This window comes from Melopsittacus undulatus, chromosome 11 (assembly GCF_012275295.1).
Source record: "Melopsittacus undulatus isolate bMelUnd1 chromosome 11, bMelUnd1.mat.Z, whole genome shotgun sequence".
Classification (NCBI taxonomy): Eukaryota; Metazoa; Chordata; class Aves; order Psittaciformes; family Psittaculidae; genus Melopsittacus; species Melopsittacus undulatus.
Window position 1 is genome coordinate 5,867,819 of NC_047537.1, and position 25,606 is coordinate 5,893,424.

Below are 25,606 nucleotides of genomic sequence, written 5' to 3' on the forward strand. Positions count from 1 at the left end.
TAACACACCCATTATGCATCACTACAACACACCTTCTGAAAATCATCAAACTTCTTCTGTAGCACCTCCACCTGCTCCAGATCAGCACCCACTTCCTCACTTGTGAGAGCAGCTTCCTTCTCATTGATCCACTGTTGAAGCTCATTGGCTTCACGGAAAAGCATGAATTTTTTGCAGCTTTTTTCCAGCATGCCTTTCCGCTTTTCTCCCAGCTCAAGAAGAGAGTGATACCTGGAACAAGCAGAAAAGGGAAGTGTGGGCAGATTAAAGTGAGCAGAGTCACAGTAATTTACCAAGTACTGGTCTCATCAGAGATGTGGGAAATCCCTGCAGTCTACACAGTTCTTGTACAGAATGATCTGCTTGTACATAGGTGGATGTAAACTGTATGTGTCTCTCCTCTATATGGATGTGCACACCAAAATGAGATCTTCCACATGCAACACTTCACTGGGTAAAAGCAAACCCAAATCACAGCTGAGGTCAGGATAGGCTCTCAAGCTACAGCAGCACTGCAGTGCAGGAATGGCTCCATAGGTCTTGCTTTACAAGAGGTATTTCCCTATAATACGTCAAGTTTGCTATTAAATCATTAAAATCCACTACCTCCCAGCTTTTGGACATAAATGTTTCACCTAGCCATTATTCATTGCAAAATCTGCTGAATATTCTTTAAAAGGTATCCTTTTTTTGATAACACAACTACATTAAACTGGAAAACCATGAAACTCATTTCATATACACCGTTTTTATACATGTGGAATTCCCAACATCATGAGTGAAATAACTTCTCATTTACGTTAGAATAAATGCAAAGTAAAACCTCTAAAAATGTTTAAATTGAAGAGACAAATAAACCTCAAAAGAGCAGTCAATGTTTTAAAACCACATGAAAACCAGTGACTCCTCTTTAATTCCTGACAACCAGCTAAATACAGAGGATCCATCCTACAAGACCTTTCCCCAGCTATTGCTGAATAAAAGCCAATAGCTTTAGTCATTGGTACTGCATTACATATTTCTTCAGCAATGCATAATGCTTGTTTTTAAAGAACCTGCATGCAGAAAAGCCACATCCATTCTTACTCCTACCCTGTTTTAAGTTTCCTGGAAGATGAGATATTCTGGCTGCATCTGGATGGCTTTTTATATCCTCCATCAGACTGCACATTGGTCTACTACAGTGATTAACAGCAGCACCTGATTCTCATTATTAAGGCATGAAGATACTCATTTTGGTGTTATTAAATCAAATAATAGAAGACACTGCTGAGACACCTACAGGAGCCTCAAATGGGGAAAGGGTAGCCCTATAATGTTTTCATTTCCCACGCTGGAGCACAGAGGCTAACACCAAGCAATTACACCTCCCAGCTTGAATGATGCAGCATTTTCCTGGCAAGTAACTCAGAGAGGACAAAGTCTGTTGAAGAAAATCCTCGATACCCTGGGCTGTAATGTCTACATGTCAACCTGATAATCAACTCTTTCCATGGAAGCAGCAATTTTGTGGTCTCCTGCCTACCCTGGTTTAAGACTGGATAGAATGGAACTAAGAATCTTTTGTATTAGGTTTGAATAGCAATATCTTACCCTGACTTGAGGAAAACCCTGTTTTGAAGCCTGCCCTAACTGCAGATGTTTGCCTCAGTTTTAGATATTAAATACTTGTGAAGCTCATAGAGGATCTAGAGCAAAATTCCTTTAGAAGCAGACTTTACCTCAAAGCTGCTTTAACACTTCAGAGATTAACATAATACTTTCCCTTCTGATCCTCAAGAAATACATTCCCTATGAAAAGGCTGCGAGGCACAGCTGATGAACACCACTGCTCTGAATCTCCCAGCAATTTCCAAGACTCACAACACAAACTTGGTATTTTTTCAGGAGACATGAGCACAAGTTTGAAAATTAAGTTACTGTTATAATAAAACCCAATCTTCCTATGTAAATAAACTAATGCTTTTGGATTACTCAGCATGTAATTTTATACAATAAACTAGGATAACTCCACCCTTTCCAAGCTCTAAGACATTCATATGTGATGAAACACTTCATGTATATATATTATGTATATAACAAACTAGTATTTCTGTCTGCACCTCAGAAAAGAGATGTTTGTTTTTTTAAGAGAACAGTCTAGGTATCACTAAAGCCTCATCTGGTAAGCAAAATCAGCATAATGGAAAACAACATCAACCCATTTAGCAGCACAGAGGTGATCAACAAGATAAGCAGCTGGCTGGCTGGGTGGCTATAAAGAACACATACCATGACACTCATCTACACTAAAACAATCCAGATCACAATTGCTTCCTTTATGTCTCTTTGGAGCAGCTTTCCCAAAGAAATAAACAAAGGAGAATGAACAGTGACAGTATGGAGACAGCATGGTTTAGAAAGGGCTAATCCTACTCACAGTTCTTCGACCTGTTTCATACGCAGAGATACACTGCCGACTTCCTTAGTTATAAGAGTCCTGCACAGACAGAGGGAGCACAGCAAATGCATGCAAAAAATTAGTCAGATTAACAAAAATAATGAAAGCAGCAGCTCCATCCATGGGTTGTCTGTGGTAGGAGATGGTTAAGAGTTCACATTTAAATGGAGAAAATTAGGTGTCATTCAGAAGCAAACAAAGCAAATAAGACCAGGAGTACAATTCACATAAGGAAACCTCAGCAGTACAGTGCAACTCTCTCTATAAGGTCTCCTCATTTCCTGATCATTGTGCCATGCGGTTGTAGACTAAAAGAGTGCCCCCCTCTCCTTGGCTCTAAAATATGGAACCCCTGTTGTAGTTCTTAAAAGCAGCATGAAAATCCACAGAGAAAACTACACATTATTAAAATCCTGAGTAATGTGTCAGTTTTCCAGCATCCTTTCTTCTCACTGGTACAAGCTTTTTGCTTTTCAATTCTAGAGTTAAAGGCAGTTATTATTGTATGTCATTGTAATAACTGGTGACTCAAAACAAGTGAGTGGGAAGATATCTCATGCAGAATGACAGCATAGCTGTGCAAACAGATGGGAGTATGTGTAAAACTTTCAGCTTTGGCTTCCAAGTGGCTTGATAAGATGAGCCAGTAGCTCACAGCTATCACCCACAGCCCTTGCTTGCACTAATCTCTAGTTACCATGTGCTTTAAGGAGGGCATTACCAAGCAGCCACATAGCCTTCTCTATTTGCAATGGCATGTTCCTCAAAAAGGAGGGGACACTTTTTAGCCCATAAAGGCACAACATTTCAGGAACACAAGTAATGAGCTAGCATCAAAGAAGTCACAGCTCCTGAGGAGGTCACCTCCAGAGGCAGCCCTGTATAGGGAGGGCACTGTACTTCATGAAACCAAATTTAAGAAAGCTTTTCAAAACAGATCAAACATTAAGAAGTGACAATTACAAATACAAGAGCTGCTTAGGACAGATATAACTCACAAACAAGTTTTAAGTTGTTAAGTACAACAACAAAAGGAACACAAAATACTGAAGTCAGACAGCAAGTTGAGCTCTAGTGTCATGAGTTTTACAGTTAAAAAATGTGAAAAGCAGTAGGAAAATTTAGAATAGGAATAAAATGACTGAATATGGTGCCCTGGTAAAGAAGCCAATTGTTTTGCTCCAATTAATTACTCCCTAGTGTAACAGGCGGCAACCTCAGCTTCTGGCATATGTGAGGCAACGGCCAAGCCAGCAAATGCTGAATAGGTGTCATATATCATCGGTTAAATCTTACTGGTTGTCAATTTGCTCCTGTCGCAATGCTATGCTGCCCTGCTCTTCCAGGAGATTCTCTCGGGATGCAGATTGGGCAGGATCCAGTTTTTTCACATAGGCAGCTGGTACAAATCCCTGACGGTCATTAACTTCCACCTTCCACCAGTCCTGGAAAGAAAAAACCCCAAAATGACCACTAAACCAGTGATGCTCCCAACAGTTTGCTCTTTTTATGGAGATCATTTCAAACAGTTTCTTGAAGACACCTATTTGTTACCTTCCACATCCCCCCTTGTGTTGGTCAAAAATTCCACAACAATAGGAAAATAAGTTTTCTGACAGACACATGCCCTAGAACAGATGTTGTTTACCTGACTTGGAAGCTATAGAGGAGTCATGAGAATGAACTGAAGAGGTATGGTAAAGCACTGAAAGGGAGCAGGGATTACACATGCAAATTCTTTAACTTCTTTAAATGCCCTTTTTAATAAGACAAAACCAAAAGAACCCCAAAACACACTCTGCAGAGCACACAACCCCAAGTGAGCCAAGCAGCTCAGCAAAAACCAGAAGGCAAGAGTGTACCTTGTTAGTGCTGTTGAGTAAGGTGAGGATATCTCCCTTTTTCATAGTCACCTCCCGAGGACTCTTCTCTTGGTAATCATAGAGTGCCAGAACAAGCTCTTTTCCAGTTTCATCATCAGTGGGAGCAACTTGTTGCTAACAAAGAAGGAGCACAAGAAAAATGAGTTGTTCCATGTTTATGACAACCAATTGTAGTTGTCCTAAGAGCCTTAGGTAAAGCTACTGTAATGTCTTAAAATTATTCCTGTTGAAACAAATGCAGATAGGCTTAGCTGAGGTGCTGTCTGGGCTCAAACCTTGAAAACCACATTACACTGTCTTCTTGTGAGGCAACACAGCTGTCTGTTATAATTATAAAAACAGACCACTAATTCCTTTGAGAAAACCAAGTACAGTCTGCAACAGGTTCTCAAAACCAACTGTTATTAGGCTTTGTCTTTACCTTTTGCTGACCCAAGAATTTCAGCAACATGATTAGCATCTTTCCTTACCCTGCATGACTGGGCCTGTTCCCTTAACGCCTGTATACTACTGCCGTAAGCAGAAAGATCAGACATCAAAGCTTCATGTTTCTTCAGAAGAGCCTGAAAGTGAAAGACAAAAACAACATGTACACCATTTTACAAATACCTCTTTGCTTAAAATATATACTTTGGCTCCATACACAGGGAATGTGGGTTTTTCAGAGCTGCCAGTCCTGTGACTCTCATGAGAATAACTACTTCTATTTATTCAGTCTAGATAGTGCTCCAAATGCTTCTGGTGCTTTTGCTCTACCTTATCTCAGAAACATTCCTTTGTTCTGACCAGGAATACCACGTATCATGCTGGAAATAGTGTTAAGTTCGAAAGTATGCCTTTAGACTGCACTTCAATTTGATGACCTGTCAGTCAGCAGTGTCTGGCATGTCGGGTTTGACTGCAGAATGACACTAGGAAAATAACTCTAGACAAAAAATTACTTCCAGAGCAATGAACTACTAAGAACCAGACTCATACTGAAATGCAACATATGAAGAATTTGCTGACATTAGTCTCGTTATACTTTACCAAAACCAAGCAAAAAAACCCCTATAAAAGAGCTGATACAAAGTAAATGGTAAGTTTCTTCACAACTGATTGAATACACTGAACAGGAAAATCTCATGTACACTACTGAAAACACAGGGAAACCTGTCATCTTTTGATTCAGAGCCAAAATTCAGCTTGATGCAAGAGTCTTCTGCCATTTGTTGTATGAATCTCAAAATCAGCAGCACTCATTTTTTTTACCACTGGACAAATCCTCGTTGTGTTTATGCAAAACAGATTCAAACAATCTCAAATACCTCAGCAGAGTCTTCATCTTTTCCATAGTCTGTACTGCCTACAATGGGCTCCTTTTCCCTCATCCAGGATTCTGCCTCATTAGCATCAGCAAAGTACTGCTGAGCTTGCAGGGAATCCTCTAGGTCTTGTCGACGTTGAGATGCTTTAGCTTTCAGTGAGTCCCACTTTTGGTTTAGCTCATTCAGTTTGATTTTCACATCCTCAGCTGCAAAATGTCCTATGTAACAGAAGGAGAGGGAACTGAAGGTTACCTATACTTCTTGGAAGTCACAGAAACTAGACCCATTTAAACCTACATAGCCTATTCTGCTTAGAATAATGAAAGCACAACTCAGCTTGTCTTTTTGCCTTAAGACTGCAAAACACTGTTCCTGTCAATCAAGCTGTACTAGGAACATTTGAATCATTCTAAACCAGACAAGCCACATCATAATATTTCTTCGCAGTGATACAACACAAAAGGCCACCTTTTTCCAGTGGCAGAGTTTTGGCAGCAAACAAATCTTATTTCAGACCAGCACTCTGAATCCTGGAATCAGGGCATTTGAGTAATCTGGTGTTAAGAACACCCAGTTAGAAATAAAGATGCCTACTTATTTAAAAGCAGAAGTAACTCGCACTGTCTTTGTGGAGGATTCTCTCTCACATCATGACTATGTATCTCTGATATAAGCCTTTAATAGACTTAAAAATAGAGACTAAATAGCATCGGCACAAAGGTGCTGAATACAGGGATCATATGTGCCTGTCAAGAGCAGATGCACATCTGTGAAAATCATGACAGGTTCCTATCAAGGAATCTAGTTTTTGGTTGAAGGATGACCAGAAGTTCATCCCGCCAGCAGGTATCTGGATAAAAACAGGCAGTGATCCTTAACCATACAGGACCAAAGTCCAGTATTAAGATTTTTGGATTTCTGAAAGAGGAGTTAAAACCACTGAGACGTACCCTCTTCAACCATAGCATTTCCCTTCTGTGTGACTGCTTTAATGCGGGGCTCATGGCCTGCAATTTCTGCCTGCAAAGCCTGGTGCTTCTTTAGCAGATTCTGGACACCAATTAGGTCTTTGCCTGAAAGAAAGAAAACAATTCATCAGCTCGTTCTGGGTCATTAACCAAAAATGTCAAGGCAGCTGCAACCAGCCTTAGACAACTTGCACAGTAAGTGCTATCACATGAAGACAGAGCACTGAAAACCACTACCCATTCAAATTTTAGAAGTAATATAACAGTTAAAGAACCATGGGTGATGGCAAATCTGGAGCTCCAGGCAATGGTAATTACCATAAATGTTTCAGAAATTTCTAGGGAATCTTCTGTAAAAAGACAGATTATAACAGAGCAATTTTGTCACCGAAATCCTGCAGATACCAGGATGGACCAACCTCGGTTTGTCGAAGCTGCAATGGGTTCTTTTTCCCTAATCCAGGTCTCTTCATCCTCAATGTCACGGAAGAGCTGTTGCAGGCGAAGAGAATCTGCAAGTTTCTGCTTTCGAGCTACCATAGGATCCTTCAGAGCTTCATAACGAGCTACTAAAGCTTCTTGCTTCTTCTTGATATTGTCAGCATCAAAGTGCCCAGCATCCTGGAACTGGCGTGCTTGGATGGTAATGCCATCTATACGATCCTAAAATTAACCCAGCAATAGCACTATGTCAGGATATCTCTAAGATGGCTGCAGTGACAGTAAATATTTCCAGGTCTAAGTAAGTTATCTTGTGACAGAAGAAAAGAACTTCAGCTGCATGCTGCCAGTGCAATCATTTTGGTGATAATTAGACCCCAGATAATATTCAATGTTATGTAAATGCAATTGGTTTCAGTCTGTCAATTTCATAAAATAAAAGATTCTTGAAGTTACATTAACCTTACAGATGTGCTTCTCTACACAAACCATTTCTCAATTGTTAGCAATTAACTGGCAATTCCAGTTGTGGAAAGCCACATTTTGTTGATTTTCTTGCTGTGGATTTAATTCCCCTAAAAGATCATCGCAAACGAAGGAACCATTTGTTGTAAAGTGCTATATTTCAAAACTGATCCATTCTCCCTCCTCTTCCATTTCTTAGAGCTATAATGAAAACAAAGTGAACAAGAATAAGCTGTTTGAAAATGGAGAGTAAGGGAGAATTATTTCCTGTGCAATGCACAGCACATCATTTTAAGTTGATATTCACAGCACAAAACAATGCTGTGCTGTCAACAGCTCAGAGTATGGAATCATTTTCCTTTTTCAGAAGCTTGTTTTTGTCAAAGGCTCAAAGATATTGCTCTTAGAGACATACATTTATGTTTCAGTTCAATTCTGATAAATAAGCTGTAAAGCCCAAAGCTATAAAATTCATGGCAATCCAGACCTGCTAAGGCCTCTGGAGTGAGTATTTCTGAGTGAGGAAATCTGAAAGGACAAGAAAAATTATTTCCCTTTACCTGATGGGCAGCAACATCTGCCTCTAGCAGGGCGTGTTTCTTCTGAAGATTCTGCACATTAGTAAGGTCTTTTCCATAATCATCAGAAGCCAAGTGTCCCTCTACTTCATACAGCCACAGCTCAATGTCTTCCACATTGCGATTAAACTGCTGCTGTTGATTGGCTTCACGCAGTTTTATACCTGACCGAGGCAGAGTGGCAAGAGGAAAAAGTGACTTATGGTTTCCACTTCATTTAACTCCCTTCCTGTCTTCTCCCAGCTAAACCCTCTAGCAAAAGAACTGGCCATATTCTTCTGAGCAAGTCGTACCTTTGAGTTCAGTGGCCTCCAGAAGCTTTTTCCACAAGCTGATAACTTCATTCATGCGAGCTGCCACTTCGTCAGATGCGTAGTGATTGACATCTATCAACTTCTGGCCAGCTTTCTCCAGTGCATCAATACGACTCTGATTAGCAGAAAGCTCTGCTTCAAAAGCCTGATGTTTCTGAACTTTACCTTGCAAGTTTGATGGATCCTACAGATGAAGAAAGAAAAGAACCTTTCAGTCCAAAATTAGTATCTATAGGTCTCTGAAGAACTTTAAAATAGAGTACACTCATTTACATGCCAAGATATTGCCAGAGGATTTGGTGCCAAAAATATGCCTAAATCAGAACAGTTAGGCTGTTCACAATAAGCATGATTACAGCATGATGGGAAAATCCCGCTTGGGGTCAGGGAGAAATCATAGCTCCTTCTGTTGCCATTAATACTGCCTACTATCAGCAACATTTTGGCTGACATTGCTTCATATCATTAGGCTGATTATATTAAGCCTGGTACTGCCTTAAAACAACTCCAACATTTGTCTTTGTGTTTACCTTATATGCCTCATCTGTTGCAGTTTTCATTTTTTCATTAACCCAACTCTTCAACTCATCAGAGTCTCGGAAGAACTGCTGCAGATGGAAGGAATCTGCCAGCTGAGCACGGCGGTACATGGCTCTTTCATGAAGGGCATTTCGGCGGCTCAGCAGCTGAAATGGAAGAAGTAAAGGTTTAAAGGTTTTTAAATCCTTCAAGCTTGCAAGAACCACCACTGTATTGTACTTTTGTGAGAGCTCAGCTCTATTTGCTGCCATGTACTGCAGTCATAACATTTAAAATAATAAAATTATGATTTGAAGTCTAGAGTACAAATGTGTTTTAGATACTTACAGCATCTCTGCGTGTAGCAACATCATCCATGGCATAGTGGTTATTCTGAATCAATTTAGTAGCAAACTCATCTAAGGCCTAAAGAGAAAACATGTTTCCATTTACTTGGTGTAATACACATTGTTAGTGCAAGTTTAGTTAGTAGATTAGTTCTCAAAGGTTTATCACAGTAAAACTAACAAAACCCCATTCAGATAGCATTGTTATACCCTTCTTTATGTGTACCATCATCTTACACGTGGAAGAAAGCAGATTTTGACAAATCTTCATCCACACGTGTGCTGGCATGATACGCAAGCACTGGGTTACCCAGCTCTCTGAAGCAGCAATCAAGCCCTATCCTGTCTTTTCCACTATTTTCCATTTTAGAGATACTACACATAATTTAGAGATAATACATCCCACACAACAGTGGATCATCCTACAGAGCAAACCTCATACTCCTCTGTCATTCTCCAGCAGTGTCTCCTCCCCAGGCAACAAATTCACTTGTTTTATTTCTTGCCCATTTAGTGATCATCTAATGTAAATGTCTTACTGTGATTTTCTCCTCTTGGGCACTTAGGGATTTCTCAAAGTCTTCATGCTTCTTTAGAAGAGCTTCCACACTATCCAGAGAATCACCAAGGTCTTCATTTAGAAGAAATGCCTGAAATCAGGAAATAAACACATTTTTATGTTTCCATGCTCAGCTGCTCTAAGTCAGCTCAAGCAGTGTCAGTGACATTGAGAAGTAAAGGATGATATATTGGGATAGTGTTCTCTGTATGCCTCTAACAGGCTCTGAATAATTCTTTTTAGCTTGCTATTCAAACATCATTTTACAAGAGTTAACATACACAAAAGCAAACTCAAGCCAACTTGTCACAACAGCTAAAACATTAGATGGAAACAGTCATTGTAGCAGCTGGGGCAGTCAGATAAATAACTCTGCACAGCACCCTGCTCCCTAGTGCATGCTTAGTGGCAGTCACTCCACCCATAAAATAATTGTTTTAAGTCTACAGACTTAAGGCTAAGACTTGAAATGAAAATCAACGTTATCTGGAGATTAGTGACAAAGATGTGCACTCACTTCTTGTTTGCTCATCCAGTTGTCAACTTGTTCAGTATCTCTGTAGAAAAGCTGCAAGTCCATGCACTGCTCATACTGTTGCCTGCGAAGTTCCCATAGTTCTAGCAAGGCAGATCTTTCATCGGAGAGGATGGTCAGCTAATGGATTGGGAAGAGGAATATAGAATAGTTTTATGTAACAGATTGGTTCATTTCTATCACAACATAAAGTCGTGACTCTAAAAAAGTGGTTTAACACCAGACTGGGAATGATCTCCTGTGTATAGAATCCTTCTATTACTGACAGCATCATCCTCACATAGGGTGAGCCTTTTGTTAATTTATCAAGCTTGAACAGTGGCTACAACTTTCTGACTTCAGCCAGAAACCTTTTCCAAATTACTTCTACAGAGAAACATTTAATGGACAATCACACCTTTTGACTGCAGACCTATTTGTAAGAGAAGCTCTTGAATTTTTCCAGGAGCTCTTGCTCTCAACTCACCTTTTCTTTAACTTCATCAGAAGCATAATGCCCAGCAGCAAGCAAAGCCTGGCCAGACTCATCAGCAGATTTGAAGCTGTCTTCATGGGCATCAATTTCTCCCTATGAAAGGGGACATGAATAAGCTGTTACCAAAATTTATCTTGGAATAGTGTCAGAATATGAAAACTGCTATTGAAAATAACACAGAGACAACAGTCTGGACACCTGAATGATAAACCTTAAGCTATCTTTAACTACATTACCTTAACGGAAAACTAGAATGAAATGTACCACCTTACAGTGCAGATAAGTATAAATTCATGTGTTGAAATAAAACTAAAGGTTGATTTGAAGCTGCCTTCTTTCTGCTTACTTATTCCTCATGATGGAGAGCTAAACCAGTCATTAGCCCAAATTACTGCTATCACCTCTGATTTTTAATGAAATATTATCACAAGCATTCTTAAATACTTATTTATTAATGTATATCTACTATTGAGAAACAAAGTAAAAACATTAAATCAGGACAGCCATCTCGTACTGTGTTAGTTGCCTGATCAAAGGATTCTGGTGATACAAGATCAGCAGTTCTGACTCAGAGACTGTGACAGACATACAGATCAGCTATTGAAGGTTGCTGACTGGATTTGGCTGTGTAGCCACTGTACCTTGTGTTCCTGATGTCTGTCTAGAAGAGCTTCTGCTCCAGCGACGTCATTGGCAAGTTCATCAGCGTTTATGAGCGCCTTCATCTCAGTCACCCAGCTGGTGAGGTCTCGGAAGTCAGCAAGAAAGCGCTGCAGCCTTAGGAGAGCATAATGAAAAATGGTTGGGAATAATTTGCTTGCATTGTTTCTCCATCCTTACCCCACAGAAGGTGTTACAAACATAAAGCTGTTCCTCAGAAAGAAAACAATACCAATTCACAGTCGGAATATTAAGTAACTAAATATGCTCTCCATCAAAAAATAAACCTTTTATAGATAGAAAAAGGTATGCTCAAAATCAATTTCTCAAAGACATGTTTTACATATAACTTATCAAAGTAAAAGGAACATTCGTGACTACAAGCCTGTATGTTGAAGACAACAGAAACCAAAAGGCAGCTCTCCAGCAAAGCATTTAAAGGTAGCGCACGGACTGCTTGTCACAATCATAACAGTGTGGGGTGCAGACTGACAGAAAGCTTCAGCTGCACATGCCTCAGCCTTAAAACAACAAGCGAATCAACTCTCAAATTCCTTTCAGCATGCCTGTAAGTTATTTGGCACATGCTTATCAGCAAAAGTGATCCGTTTGTTTCCCTTTCACATTTGCTGCTAATTGATGTGAAGAGATTATGACAAGGAAGGCAAAGGAAAAAATTATTATTGTGTGAGTCTCCACCACCATAAATCTTGCATCATGGGAAGGAGCAAACAGCAGAAAAACAAAACCAAGAAGGGTGGAAACTAACCACAAGATTATGTTAAGTTTCTTTTTAGTGTGGCTTCTCAAGAGTGATCTATAGGATTGTGTTTCATAGACAGCCAGGCTTGTGTAGAAACAAGACTGGATGGAGACAAATCCCACAGCAACAAAGCAAATGTCACAGAAACAGGTACTTCATTTGGCTGAGGACAATCCATCAAACAATAATCTTCACTGAGAATCGTAACAACTTCATCATGAACAGATTTGTAATACATGTATTAAAACAAAGCCACATTACTTCAAGTGGCAGATACCAACTCAGATGGGGGAAAATAGAAAATCAAACATCCTAAAACATCTAGGTGCCTCTTTATATAATTAATCTGCATCCAGAGAATGACCTAATGCTATACATATTTGTCATCTATTACTTCTACTACAAGAAGTTATTGTAAAATATAATTTGGTGAACAAAACTGCTTCTGAAAACACCAGAACCATCCCAAAATGTTGGAAATGGCATCCCTTTTTTCTCTTCCCAAGAGCATTCTGTCAAATCCAACTGAGGAAGAAAGGTCATTTCAGCATGACAGCATTCCTACCTGTAGGAGTCATTAAGGCGAGCATGCCTTTCTGCTGCCAGAGTTCGGATCTGTTCCCAGTTGGCAATCAGCTCCTCCCGTTTCACTTGAATTTGAGAGGCATTTATTGGGTGAGACTGCTGCAAACGGTCAGCTTCTGCACAAAGGGCTTTAACCTAAACCAGGTCACAAGCAGTGAGTAAGCTTCTAGCCTCTTACAGGCAGCTTACTTCATATAAATTGTAGGTAAAAATGCATCCTGCATGGGTACCTTATCTTCAAGAGCTGCAAGATCTCTCTCCAGGCCTTCATGCTTACGCAACAACGCCTGCACACTGGCAAGGTCTCTGCCAAAATCATCTGAGGCCATCAACTGCCCTTTCTCCTTAATCCAGCTGATTGTTTCATCCACATCCCTTCAAAACAAAGCACAAATTGAGAACAGTCTATCTTGTACGGAAAAGGGAAGAAAGCAGGATGTTTTCCTGTACATATGCCAGGAGTACTGGGAGAGACACCACAGTCATCCCTTGAAAAAACTGGACTTCAAAAACCTCAAACCCCCTTGAAGTGTATTGACAGCTGTTCTTCAGATGGTGTCATCAGATACAAGCAAGGAATTATAGCACTACTGAGCACCACCGCCTAGTAGGTACATTTCCCACTCCGGACCTTCTTCCAACTTGGTAACAGCAAATCTCAAAATCCTGTAGATGGGGATGAGCATAGCAAGACAATGTCTAGAGACCTCCGAGAACAATTGGACCAACATCCAGCTGACAACAAAAACCTTTTAAGGCTCATCTAGGACGGAACTGGAGGGAAAAGCCCTCAGAGGAAAGGGAAGCAGAACTGCCAAGTGTTGAACAGCTAAATCAGAATGACTATTCTAAGGCAATTCTAGAGCAACAATGCCCTCATTCAACAAGTCCTAAGGAAGAATAAAGCAAAACCGTAACAGACAACAGTAGCTCTTCTCATACTACTGGATGAAGCTGAATGCCTCATTAAACATCCACACAAGCGTTACATCACTTCAGCAGATCCAGCCAAGATAATACCTGTTAAAGCGCTGAACTTCAGCTGCCCCAAAGAGTTTTCCTTGTCTCTGAAGGGCAAGTCCCTTCAGACGCTGCCAGCTTGCATTTACTTCATCCTGCTTGGACTTTATCAGTTCCTCTTCAGGGTGCTGTTCCTAGCAAGCAAAGGAAAAATGGTCTTTTCCCATGTTCTGTGGTTTTATCCATTGACAAAACCCTGAGATACCGCTGCTTGCAAGAAATCAATTTATCATTACAATTCTTGCCAGATGATCACTCAATTCAGTAACTTCCCTCAAGCCCCACTGTGTAAACATTCAATGCTCCTGTAGTAGTTCCCTATGTACTAATTAGTCAATGGAAAGAGGGCTGTAAACACCATCTCTTTTTTTCCTGGAAAGCAGTACTTCCTGCCCTGTCTCCATCCTTGATCATGTCCAGGTAACACACCAGAAGAGATGTTAATCCTGGTTATCCAAGGGAAACACATTTAACCCCAAATACAAGTTCTTTGACTAAGCACTATTCCCCACATTTTCAGGAACATTCTCAGCTGGGGCAGTTAAAACTGTTAGGCAGAAGAATGTGAATCAAATGACCACCATTAAGACGGCCAAGTATCTTGGCACATGCAGAGTAAAGCTTAACAATCAGCCACCAAGCCAGAGGGAATACAGAGCAAGTTGCAGACAAAGCTTGTTGTGTTACACCAGACCTGCCAGAAGAGATTTTCAACATACATTAATGTTTACCTGGATAAGTTTGCCAGCAAACTGGTTCACTTCATTTACTCTTTCCTCATGAGCTGCCAGGTCTGTCTGGAACTCTTCAAACTTCTTCTGCAAAACTTCAACGTGCTCTAAATCCTGCCCGAGTTCTTCTGAGGTCACTATCGCTTCCTAGAATATTGAGGAAAAAAAAGCAAATGTCAGTATATCCTATGGGAAATCACTACTGAAATGAGGAAGGAAACTGTTCTAATTTTGAGTAGGTCAAAGAGCTAAAATCAGTGCATTTAAAGGTGGTTTTAAAACTGCAAAGTTTCCTCTGCTAATTCCACTCCTCCCCCCAACACCTGTCCATTACTGCAGCAAACAAGCAAGACCACTAAGGGTATTAGTTTTTCATCTTGCTTGTTCTTACTAATTTTTCAAGTTACTGAATATAATCAATTCTTCTATCCTAAGTTTTCTGTTCTGTGCATGATGATCTCTACTACAACCTAAATTACTGAAAGAAAATATACACAGAAAAAACCCATACTTTTTAAGGTACAAAATAACTGCCCAGGTTATTGTGGACCAGAACTCGATTACATTTTTAGACTGTTTATCAGCATTTGCTTCCAACTCCAGATGAAAAGTGCACCATCATATTCAGTAACAGTTAAGCAGTGTTTACAGTTTGAACCCACAGTGACACAAAATAGCAAACCATCATTAAGAAAACCTCTATGATCATTTGTGGCTTTTTTCTTCTTGATAGTGTGGTTTGTGGTCAGTTTCCTCAGAGTTCAAAGAATCAAGAGCCAACAGTTCTCCTGCAGCTCATGTCCTTACAATGAATATCTAAAGATATTCCAGCCATTAAGTAATTACATACATACTGCTTGCTGGCTGGGCTGGCTACTTTCTAGAACTGATCATTTAGAACATTTATAAAACACATTTGCTTTTACATGTTGCGTATTTCCCTTACAGGAAACCTGAATTTGATTACAATGAGAAATATGAAGGTCTCCTCAAAGCAAAGAATTCATGTTTAACTATGCTTTCCTCCATGCAGGCTTCCTCTTAGCTCAGTACCTTGTTTTGTGGCTGCAAAAGAACACATAGCAGCTGGCATGCCTACTGCTTATGCAATATAAATAAGCTAAATAAAATGTACAGGTGCTTTTAAAAGCTTTCTTTGACTACCCAAACTCCAGCAACTATACAGTGATAGACAAATTCCACACAAACACATCACATTTCACACACCAAAGGCAGGTAATAATATACCTTGTCATTGATCCAGTCCAAGACATCTTCGCATTCACGTAAGTACTGCACCAGCTTCTGTGCTTGCAACAATTTGACTCCCTTCTCTCTCATCTTTTCCAACAGCAGTTCCCATAGTCGATGCAGCTCCTGCAGCCGAGTCTAGAACAATAGAATGTTGTTATTAAAATCCTGTATCAGAGAAGATCAGATTTATTTCCTTCCTGACCTTAACAGATGATGATTTTTTCCCTGGAACAATACTTGCCAATCCTCAGTTTAGACACAGGGTGGACAAACGTAGTAAGTTTCATCTGCAGTCATTAGTTTTCAAATGATGTAAAGTGATCTAAACAACTCTACATTAGAAATTACTGAATATTTACACACTTGTTCATAATTAATGAAGCTATCAAATAGTTACATTTACAAAACTACGAGTTAAACATTTTGAGACCAAATTTGATTTAAATTCTATGCTGGCATGAAGTCAGACCAAAAATATGTTGCTGTCCCCTTCAAATGTTCAGTTTTCTATATGGAATTCAACCCCCAAAAAATGAATGTTGTGCTCATTTTCATATTGATTTTTATTTAAGATGACACATTTTGTTTCCAGCCAACCTTGTGCCACTTCACAGTACTTTAACCCTTCTGTCTTAGCACTAATCACTTAATATATTTAGCCAACATTGTTAAGTAACATAACACTGAAATACCAGGAGCAATTATCAGCTTTAATATTGAGTCTCTCTTTGGCTGCACCCCTGCCTTTCAAAACTGTTGGGAGCAACAGTAAGTTTTATAGACAATTAAAAAGAAAAACCACACTCCCACACAGACACACAACTTGCAAAACAGGAAAGTATCTGCTCCACCCATCATCTATAACGCTTTGCTCATCGAGAATTGAAACTTGAAAGTCATGCTGGAGAAGCGTTTGAACATCGAGCATGGGTGGATACCCATTTAATCCACTCAGTTAGGTAGGTTTCCAGAGGGTAAAGAGCTCACACTACTCAGTTTCCTAGCACTGCACAAGAGGATAGGGCAAATCATCAACCAAGGAAGAAAGGAGATACTGCAGAAAGAAGTTGCACAGCACTGCAAGAAGTTTCACCTACTCGGATGTGGGACCCAACTTGAGTAGCTGTTACTATTGGGCGCTGTGCAGTCCGGTACGGTGTGAAAGACTGAACCATTAAAAGGCAAATTACCACCCCAAACACAACACAAATGACTTTCACTGCAGCTATGACACACTATTAACATCATCCAACTGCAAAGCATTGCCCCCTCCTCCCCCCCCATTTGGAGTAAAGATTAGAGATTCGTTGTGATCATATAAAATAAGCATTACCTTAGCGGAGTTTTATTAATGTATTAAAAGTAATACCAGGTTTTCTTGGTTACCATATCTTCTTAGTTATAATGAAATGATGAACATGTAAGTTTGATAATCGCTACGAAAACATTACAAGGGTTCTCCTTTTAAAAAGCTGTTACAGCTTATGTCTAAACCTTATAAAGGAAAATGCTTTGAACAACGTCTTTGCATTAAATTAAAATGCAGCCACAACCAACATGGAAATGAGCTGATGTCCAGAAACAGCAGCTTTTAACAAAATGAGTCCTAGAAGAAGCAGCTGGTATGCAGAATAAATGTTTATTGGTGGGGTATGCACATGTATGTGTGCATGCACACACAGAATGGTTTGGGTTGGAAAGGATCTTAAGATCATCCAGTTCCAACCCCTTGCCATGGGCAGGGACACCTCACACTAGACCACAGTGCCCAAGGTCTTGGGGGGAGTAAGAGAAAAAACACTAATACAGCCAGAGGAAAATGAGAATACATAAGAGAAGGAGTAAAAGATACCCAGCAAGTCATTACCTAAACCTTACAGTTTGCTCAGACTTTTTATAACATTGATAATCACTCAAATACTGTCAAATGTAAACCTATCTAGCACAGCAGCAAAGATATGACAACTACATTTGTCATCATATTAGAGTTTGGGAGATTTAGAGAGAAATTAAGAAACAACAGCCTATCTCAGCAAAGGACTTAAAGCAAGCTTAGTGCTTATTACTGAGGAAGCAGCTGTCCAACGAGATGTGTGCTGCCAAATAAACAGAGCAGACAGAGCACTGTACTTGAAGCTCATAGGAAAAGCCATGGAACACAAATTCAAAGAGCCTCAAATGTGTGGGCAGTACAACTTCAGCAAAAAGTAAAGATCACAGAGACCTGATCTGAGCCAGAGCAACAGAAATTGCACATCTGAAGTTTACTGCTATGGTTACTTGTATTACTTGGAATGACTATTGCAGAAGATGAAAATGCTCTACATCAGCAAAAAATTGAGTGGTCAACACCCCTGACATCAGGCCTTGTGAATCTGATACTTCTTGATCTTGTGTCATTTTAGAAAGAACCACAAATACAATTAATTATTTGCCTTGTGACTTTCAACACATCTTTGAATTACTGATGATTTTGCATTCCAAGTTCCTGGGCTCCAGATGCAGACAGTTCATCTCAGAACTGGATCCAAGAATAGATATGAGCTGGGTGCCCATGAAAGAGAAAAGTCAGCTTTACAAATACAAATTCTCTTATGATTTCTCTAACCAATCACCTGTGTAATTTTTAGAAGTGTTTTAGAATGCAGAGTTATCTGTGCAATCTGCTCTAAGAGGCAAAAAAAAAGAAGTTTTAAAACTCACTCTTATGGTTTCAGATGCAAAATGGCCTTCATTGATCATCTGATTTCCAGTCTCATCCAGTTTAACGATGGCCCCTGAATTGGCCTGAACCTCAGCTTCAAAGGCTTGGTGCTTCTGCAGCTTCCCCTACAAGTAAAACATCAAAGAATACAACAGATCTGGTGCATGGTCCTCCTCCACATTTCCCAGCATCAAGCATATTTAGTGTATTTTACACATATTCACTATCAACAACCAACCAGCAAAACAGCACAGCAGGAATCATTGCTGTATCATGTGTTTCACGGCTGGATTCAAACATCCCAATTTTAGTTACTTCACTGCGTTTGCTCTTGAAACTGCAGTGTTCAGACACCTGCTAGTTCTACTAGCTATTTTTTACATCTTTTTAGGGGAAACAATAAAAGTTAATTCATGTTTATTCACAAAGTGTCCAACAAATTCTAGGTTAAACAGAGCTGGTTCTACACTACACTGCATTAAGTAACTTTTCCTATGCTGATTCAGCATCTAATCATTACTAGAAATACTCCAATTATACCAGCAAAGGGGCCAGGCTTTTGAAGAACACTTTGGAAGGCTGTGGGTATTTGCATTCATCTCTCTTCACTGCTCGCAGATCAAGTTACATTTCTGTGTTTGTTCTATCCCAGCTGACCTGGTACGCCCCAAAGTTTGTAGTACAGGAAACATAAGATGGCAGCAGGACTTGCCTGTAAATTGCTCGGGTCTTTGTAATTTTCATCAGATGCTATCTGCAGTTTCTCTTGGATCCATTTTTCAAGCTCATCTGCATCACGCTGGAAAAACTGGAATCGATAGGAATCTTCAAGTTTTTGGCGCCTTAGAGAAGATAGTTCCTTGAACCTGTGGTAACGGTCCAAAACTTGTTGACGCCTTTCTTGGATATCTTCTGCTGTTTCCAGCACTTTCACACCACTTGGATCCATTTTCTGAAAGCCAAAAACAACACATTTTGTTTGCATTCTATAACAAAGGAAGGGCAGGAGGAGATCCAGGACAGAAAAGCCTGCTTTTTTCAGACTTGTTTGTGGTTTACTCACAGTCTTACTGTGTATGTGCAGACAAGTATTACACACTTAAATAAAAGCACACTTCTAGCAGAAAATAATAGGAAAGGAATATTTACAAAGATACTTAGCATCTTCTGGAAAAATATGGCTGCAGTCATATAAAGGCCGTGCCACCTTAAACCGCAGCATGCAAGTCTAATACAAACGTGTTTCTGTGCATACACATATATATGTAGATGGGTAGACATAAAAGGTTTCTTGCACAATATGTACTATCTCAAAACGTTTAAAAAAGTCAATATAAGTAAGCTAAAGAACACTAATGTTGCTTTAAACAGCAGCTAACTGGTCCACATGTATCTATCTATATGATACATACACACACATCCATGTGTGTGTGATGGTTCTCCTCTCTGTTCTCTCAATTAAAACATTACAAACCCATCCTGCCACTCCCTACATTAACTTTTCAAAAGCCAATACAGAGGCTCATGAGGCCTCATAGATCTGACCTTAGACAAGTCACTCAAGGAGCATTTCATTAGGAAGTGACCCTGCTCTGACCGCTTCAACCAAAAATCCTCATACATCACATTATATATTAAACCCTGTTATTGTTACCACAGACAGCAAAGAACTGACTGCTCTGCTTTATTTCCTTTCTATTAAGAGTGGGGTAACCTTTAATTTTCAGTCCCTAACCTTCATAAAAGCAATTTTTCAATAGGAGACCTGTGCATTAGACCAGAATGGTAACAAAAGTAAAAAAATAGGATCATAATTCTCATCAGTTTGGGTATTTACCCATTTATTTGACAGCTCACTCTGTGTATCAAGAAGCTGCTGCAACAAACACCTTGTGGACAATTCTGTAATTAACGGTTTGATGTACTAGTGTTTACACAAATAGCTCACTTCATGCTTTTATTATAAATCCTGTAAGCATCGAGCTAGATGTACTTCTCATCAATGTTATCAAGGATTGGGAAGAAAGAGAGACAACAACTGCATACTAAAAGACATGGGCAATCTCTTAAAATACATTGTTAAATATTAAAATGTTATTTAATAATTAGTCAGACACATGCTTTACTTCTACATGCATCTTGCATAATTGTATGAGAAACACCACAGGATGGAAAGCAATCTATATGGTAGCATTTTCTGTTTGGTTTCCAAGTGCTTGCAAAGAGACCAGCTGACAGAAAGGAACATATGGGGGCGAATTCACACATTCCTGAGCTCTCTTCCAAGAGTCCCACCCTGCAACAGGACAGCCATTTCAGCAGCAATCGCTGCGCCCATGAACTCTGAGCCCCAACTGCATTGCGGCAGTTTAAGGAAGGAAAAGTCAGCTTTGCTTTCCCATCCAGGCCTGTTGTCAACAGAGGGGAAGGGAGAGAAAACAACCCCATCTATGTAGGCTGTGGGATGTAAATGAAGCCCAGGTTTCACCTGGCAGTGGTACCAGGGGCTCCATCTGATTAGAGTTATCTGAGTATTAAAAGATCAAACCTCCCAACATAACTTGAGCTCAACAACCGATCTGTTTCCCTGAGAAAGCTGTGGGTTTGAGCACTCTTTCAAACAGCATTTTCCCAAGAAGAGAGCAAGTTATTGCTAAAAAACTTCCTTTCCTGCACTGACACACTGCGTTTGAATTCCAACAGTGCTTCTTTTAAACTGAATTGTGTTCAGTGACTCAAAAGGTACTGCAGGATGGTGGCCCGTCTCACTGCTTATTCTGGTTATGAATATGCCCAGGAGAAAATGAAATCCTAGCTCACCTTTGGAACACTGTCCAGTCTTTTGTTGTCAACTTGTATTTCAGTATTAGTAATAATATCCACAGCCCAAGTGATTTTAAATCTCTTTAAACCATTATTTACATGATTAAATTATGTGACTAGTCACATTATTTAAATTACAATTTAAATTAATTCTACATCTTTAAAAACCAAATAGGAGACCTGCTGTAATGTAGCCTGGTGGCTGGTTTGCCTCTCATGACTCATGCAATCTGGCTCATCTTTTTGCTGGAATTCGTTAAAAGAAAGGCTCCTTTTGTAGCTCCAGTAAGTCGAGCTAGTCAATTGTAAAAGAAGTGCTTTGGTCTAGCAATAATAGACTGTTCTTTCCTGCAGCAGATCAGCTGACGTCAGCAAGTCTGTGCTCTGCCAGAGCCCGATCAGCACTCACTGGGGAGCTCTGAACTCAAAAGTCATCGGTGCTGCAGAACGATGCAGTCTACCTCCGATGGCTTCACGCTCCAACTGCGGCACACTCCCCCTTGAATACTAAGCAGTCCTCCAAGATGTTTCTAAACCCTCTTGGTTCAACTGCACCATCTGAAGGCATCTGGGGTACAGTTCTTTATCCCCAGCTAGACAGCTGCCGACAAGAAGCTGCACTTTGTTTTTAACGTGAAAAACAACAACTTACACTGGGCTGTGGGCAAGTGCCCAGTCCCGACCCCAGATAACCGGCAGAGACAGCATTCCCATCGCCGCTGCCTCCGGCCCCTCCCAGCACTGCCTGCGCTGGCTGATAAGGTCAGGCACAGGGGAACCTTCCCGGCAGGAGGGACAGCACCAGCCTTCCAGGCAGCCAAGACAGGCGTCATCGCAAACACATCCCCAAACCAGCCCATCTGAACTGTGCCGAAGGCATCCACTGCCGTACTTCTGCGCTGGAAGACTAACTTTAGAAAGGCACTTGTAGGCTTAGGACTAACTGAAAAATAATCAGAAATGACCGCACCATCGTGCTGGTATTTTTTCCAGAAAAAAAAAGAAGAAAAGAAATCAATAAAAAGTAGTAAATTTGAGACAAAAAAAAAAACAACAAAACCCAACCAAACAAAAAAGAACAAGCTTACTACTCTTATCCTTCAATCTAAAATAATCAGCCTTCTCCAGACAATATAAAGTACACTCAAAAGTGCATGGGAATACACAAGTGCAGGTATTTATAGCCACCGCAGTGCAACAGCCATGATGTCAGCAACACCATTCAAGTTGGGGAACAGCGGTATCGAGGTGGGTTAAGCAGGAATTACAGTGGTGCCACCAGGGCAGACACACACAAGAGCTGTCAGCATTTCCCTCACCAAAACATGTTTTCAGGGATTTAAAACGTCGAATCTCAAATACATTCAATGCTGTATGCAAGACTTTAGCATACTTTTAAAACCAATTAGATGAAGCGTAAAGAATTCAACTCTCTAAAAAGCAGTCAGGTATCAGTATGTAAAGATGCAGTAAAATAACGAGTTTCTCTTAAGCCAAGTTCTGATCTGTGTTACATATATTCAGCATACGTGACCCTGGTCGTAGTCTGCAAGAGAAGCACTTTATCAAACACTCCCTGCTTTCCACGTATGCACACAAACAGCTTGATGCAATTGTTTGTGTTCATCAATAGTATATACCATAAGTCAAAAGAACATTTAACTGATCTTGGCTACTCCCTCCTAGGGAATGGGAATGAGTTGCTGAGCTTTCTTCTGTAAGCAAAAACAAAAACAGAGTTCTAACATTGGATGTGAAAACAACCTTCAAAAGGAAAGGACGGGGAGGGGGGGAAACAGTGTATTTATTTCCATCCTTCATTTCCCCCATTCAGCTCCCTCAAAATACTCAGGAAGCAGCAAAAAACAATGTCTGTCTTGAACACAAAAGCACCATGACTTCCTAGTTCAGTGTTATGTTATGTACCAGAACTGCAGGGAAAAAGAGAAACCTTCTGGAAAGTATGCACAGCGCTGGGTCCTGTGAAGGAAACTACATGAGCATATGTTGTTACAAAGAAGGAACTAAAGGATGTCAAATCATATATCCTGTACTAGAGACTTAAAACACTACTGAGACAAAATGAATGCCCTGTGCTTTGGTTTGTTATGAATTTACATCTATAAAATGAAGGCATTTTAAGGGTGGACTATGTGCAGCAGAACCTTGTGCCCAAATACCCCTGGTTATTGTTACGGGAAGGTCACCTCCAACCTCTGCGAATTCCAAACCAGAGAAACGGGGCAAGCGCTGCAGTACAAAAATCCAAGAAGTCACTGCTCAATGGCACAGGCTCACACAGACTGACTGCAGCACAGGTACGAGTCAGACGAGCCCCAGAATTCAAGTAGGTGGTACAGGGACACAAGAAATAAGCTCTAAAACTAAAATGAAAGGTGAATTCTGTCTGAGGTAAAGCAGGCTGCAAAGTCAGTGATTTAGGCTGATTAGAGGGTTCCTGCACAGCCTTAGCCAGGCACTGTTGGAATATGGAAGACGATTAAAGACCTGCTCATTTTTAGGCATTTAAGTCTTGAAATTTTAACTGCACTATTCAAATAGGAGCAGAATTTCCTATCTGCATTTGGTGCCTTTGTAAGGGTTTCTTTGGCTTTGCATTTAATATCACCACAGACCTTTGATAAAACTATGCAGAGCTGGCAAGGACTGCACTCTGCTGAGACTCCAGAGAAACTCCCTTGACTGCATTGCAGGAATGCAGAGTTTACAGGTAATGTGATCTTATATAATTAACCCCAGCCTTTTCCAACCCCCTTTTGTTATCTTTCCATTGTAATATGAATTGCAGTATAAACATTTACATTACTATCCTTTCCAAATTAAACCTAGTTGCTTGTGTTGCCCAGTTGAAGGCTGGTCCCTACATCCTATTTATTTTACCACCAACTGGACAAAACCCAACAGAGAATATAAACAGTAACACCAAAAAATACAAAGGATTATAAATTCATGCAAGTGGATGGAACAGGAATGAAATCCAACTGCAGCTGTGGAATATTCCCCAATGTAAATCTTTTCACGGTTGCTCTGTAGAGGTTTTAAGTAAAAAGATACCACTCAATTACTTTTTAAAGCAAAAATTAATCCACATCAAAACCCAACCAGACTGAACTAGATGAAATGTTCACACGTCATGCATCACAGACAGAAATGAGGAAACTCGAAGTGTTAAAGGCAGATCAGACTCGACAGTGAGGTGCAAATAAAGCACCTGCTGTACAGAACAAAAACAGGGCTTTGTTACAAACAGGTCACTGCAATACATACAGGCAAAGTATGGCAATGACACTTCATGCATGATGTAAAAATACCTGGACTTTGACTTTACGAAACGATGACAACATGATGAAGGAATGTAGAGTCTAAAAGGGAGGGGGAAATCAAGATAACATTCAACTAATGACTAGCATGAGGATATGGTTTAATTGTTTTCTCTTTTTCCCCTGACATCCACAGTCTGTCACAGCACACGTTTCATACTTCCCTTCTGGTTCCTTGCCACATACAATTTGGCATTATTGTTATGTGAACAGACCTTCCCATGCAAAAACAGGTTATAAATATCAACTGAAAAGTGAATTTATTTGGTATGTACTAACCTTTCCAGTCAGTTAAAAAACCCAACAAAGCAAAACCTATCATAACCTGAAGGTCAAAACAAAGTAAAGAGAGTTATCTGGAACTGGCAAACGATGCTTCTTGCTATGGCATGATCAAGTGTGGTGGCTTAATTTAAAGACATAAGCTCAATAAGGAGGTTTTGAACACAAGTATCAATAAAGATGTTTATTTTCAACTACCACTGGAAAAAAGGACTAGTAGCAGTTTGCAACAGAAGGTATTTTTGAGATGGCTGATGATGCAGCCGCTCAGTGCATCTCCCCACTCCATTTCTAGCTGAACATTCACTCCCTTGCCTCCCCTAATCTTACATTTTCCCCATGAGAGCACTGCGATCACTGCAAGAGCTCAGGGCCAACTGCAGTTATGTGCCTTTGTGCCTGCCGAAGCCACTGCATATCTGGCGTGGCATTTGCATAGCTTAACACGTATCAGTTGCAGGAGCAAGGAGGCAGCGCGCAGCTCCGCTTGATCCATGGTGAGCTACGGGAGCACAATGCTGGACTCTGCTTGGCAACCTCCATCAGCGGCATCTGCAGCCTGCTCCACCCCATTCTTCCGCTGCCTACACTCCAGGGGCAGATGGCAAAACC

The 25,606-nt window shown here is 40.3% G+C and overlaps 1 protein-coding gene across 4 annotated transcripts in view; it reads right to left on the bottom strand.

Moving 5' to 3' along the window:
- Window positions 1-19,500, bottom strand: part of SPTAN1 (spectrin alpha, non-erythrocytic 1) — a 41,859-nt gene extending 22,359 nt beyond the window's left edge. For 2 of the 4 annotated variants that reach the window (XM_034067372.1, XM_034067373.1), the window contains exons 1-23: window positions 19,261-19,500; window positions 18,548-18,673; window positions 15,839-15,979; window positions 14,591-14,737; window positions 13,860-13,993; window positions 13,070-13,214; window positions 12,820-12,974; window positions 11,473-11,608; window positions 10,823-10,924; window positions 10,339-10,476; window positions 9,802-9,912; window positions 9,264-9,341; window positions 8,927-9,082; window positions 8,376-8,580; window positions 8,065-8,246; window positions 7,018-7,261; window positions 6,581-6,703; window positions 5,631-5,848; window positions 4,794-4,886; window positions 4,303-4,437; window positions 3,737-3,885; window positions 2,420-2,479; window positions 33-231 (exon numbers count right to left, since the gene is read on the bottom strand). In XM_034067372.1, the coding sequence (XP_033923263.1) occupies window positions 33-231; window positions 2,420-2,479; window positions 3,737-3,885; window positions 4,303-4,437; window positions 4,794-4,886; window positions 5,631-5,848; window positions 6,581-6,703; window positions 7,018-7,261; window positions 8,065-8,246; window positions 8,376-8,580; window positions 8,927-9,082; window positions 9,264-9,341; window positions 9,802-9,912; window positions 10,339-10,476; window positions 10,823-10,924; window positions 11,473-11,608; window positions 12,820-12,974; window positions 13,070-13,214; window positions 13,860-13,993; window positions 14,591-14,737; window positions 15,839-15,979; window positions 18,548-18,673; window positions 19,261-19,497 (3,414 nt within the window). In that variant the 5' untranslated portion in view covers window positions 19,498-19,500. The remainder of the gene's footprint in view (window positions 1-32; window positions 232-2,419; window positions 2,480-3,736; window positions 3,886-4,302; window positions 4,438-4,793; window positions 4,887-5,630; window positions 5,849-6,580; window positions 6,704-7,017; window positions 7,262-8,064; window positions 8,247-8,375; window positions 8,581-8,926; window positions 9,083-9,263; window positions 9,342-9,801; window positions 9,913-10,338; window positions 10,477-10,822; window positions 10,925-11,472; window positions 11,609-12,819; window positions 12,975-13,069; window positions 13,215-13,859; window positions 13,994-14,590; window positions 14,738-15,838; window positions 15,980-18,547; window positions 18,674-19,260) is intronic. The other 2 variants (XM_034067375.1, XM_034067374.1) reach the window with 1 other exon arrangement.
- Window positions 19,501-25,606: the final 6,106 nt, after the last annotated feature.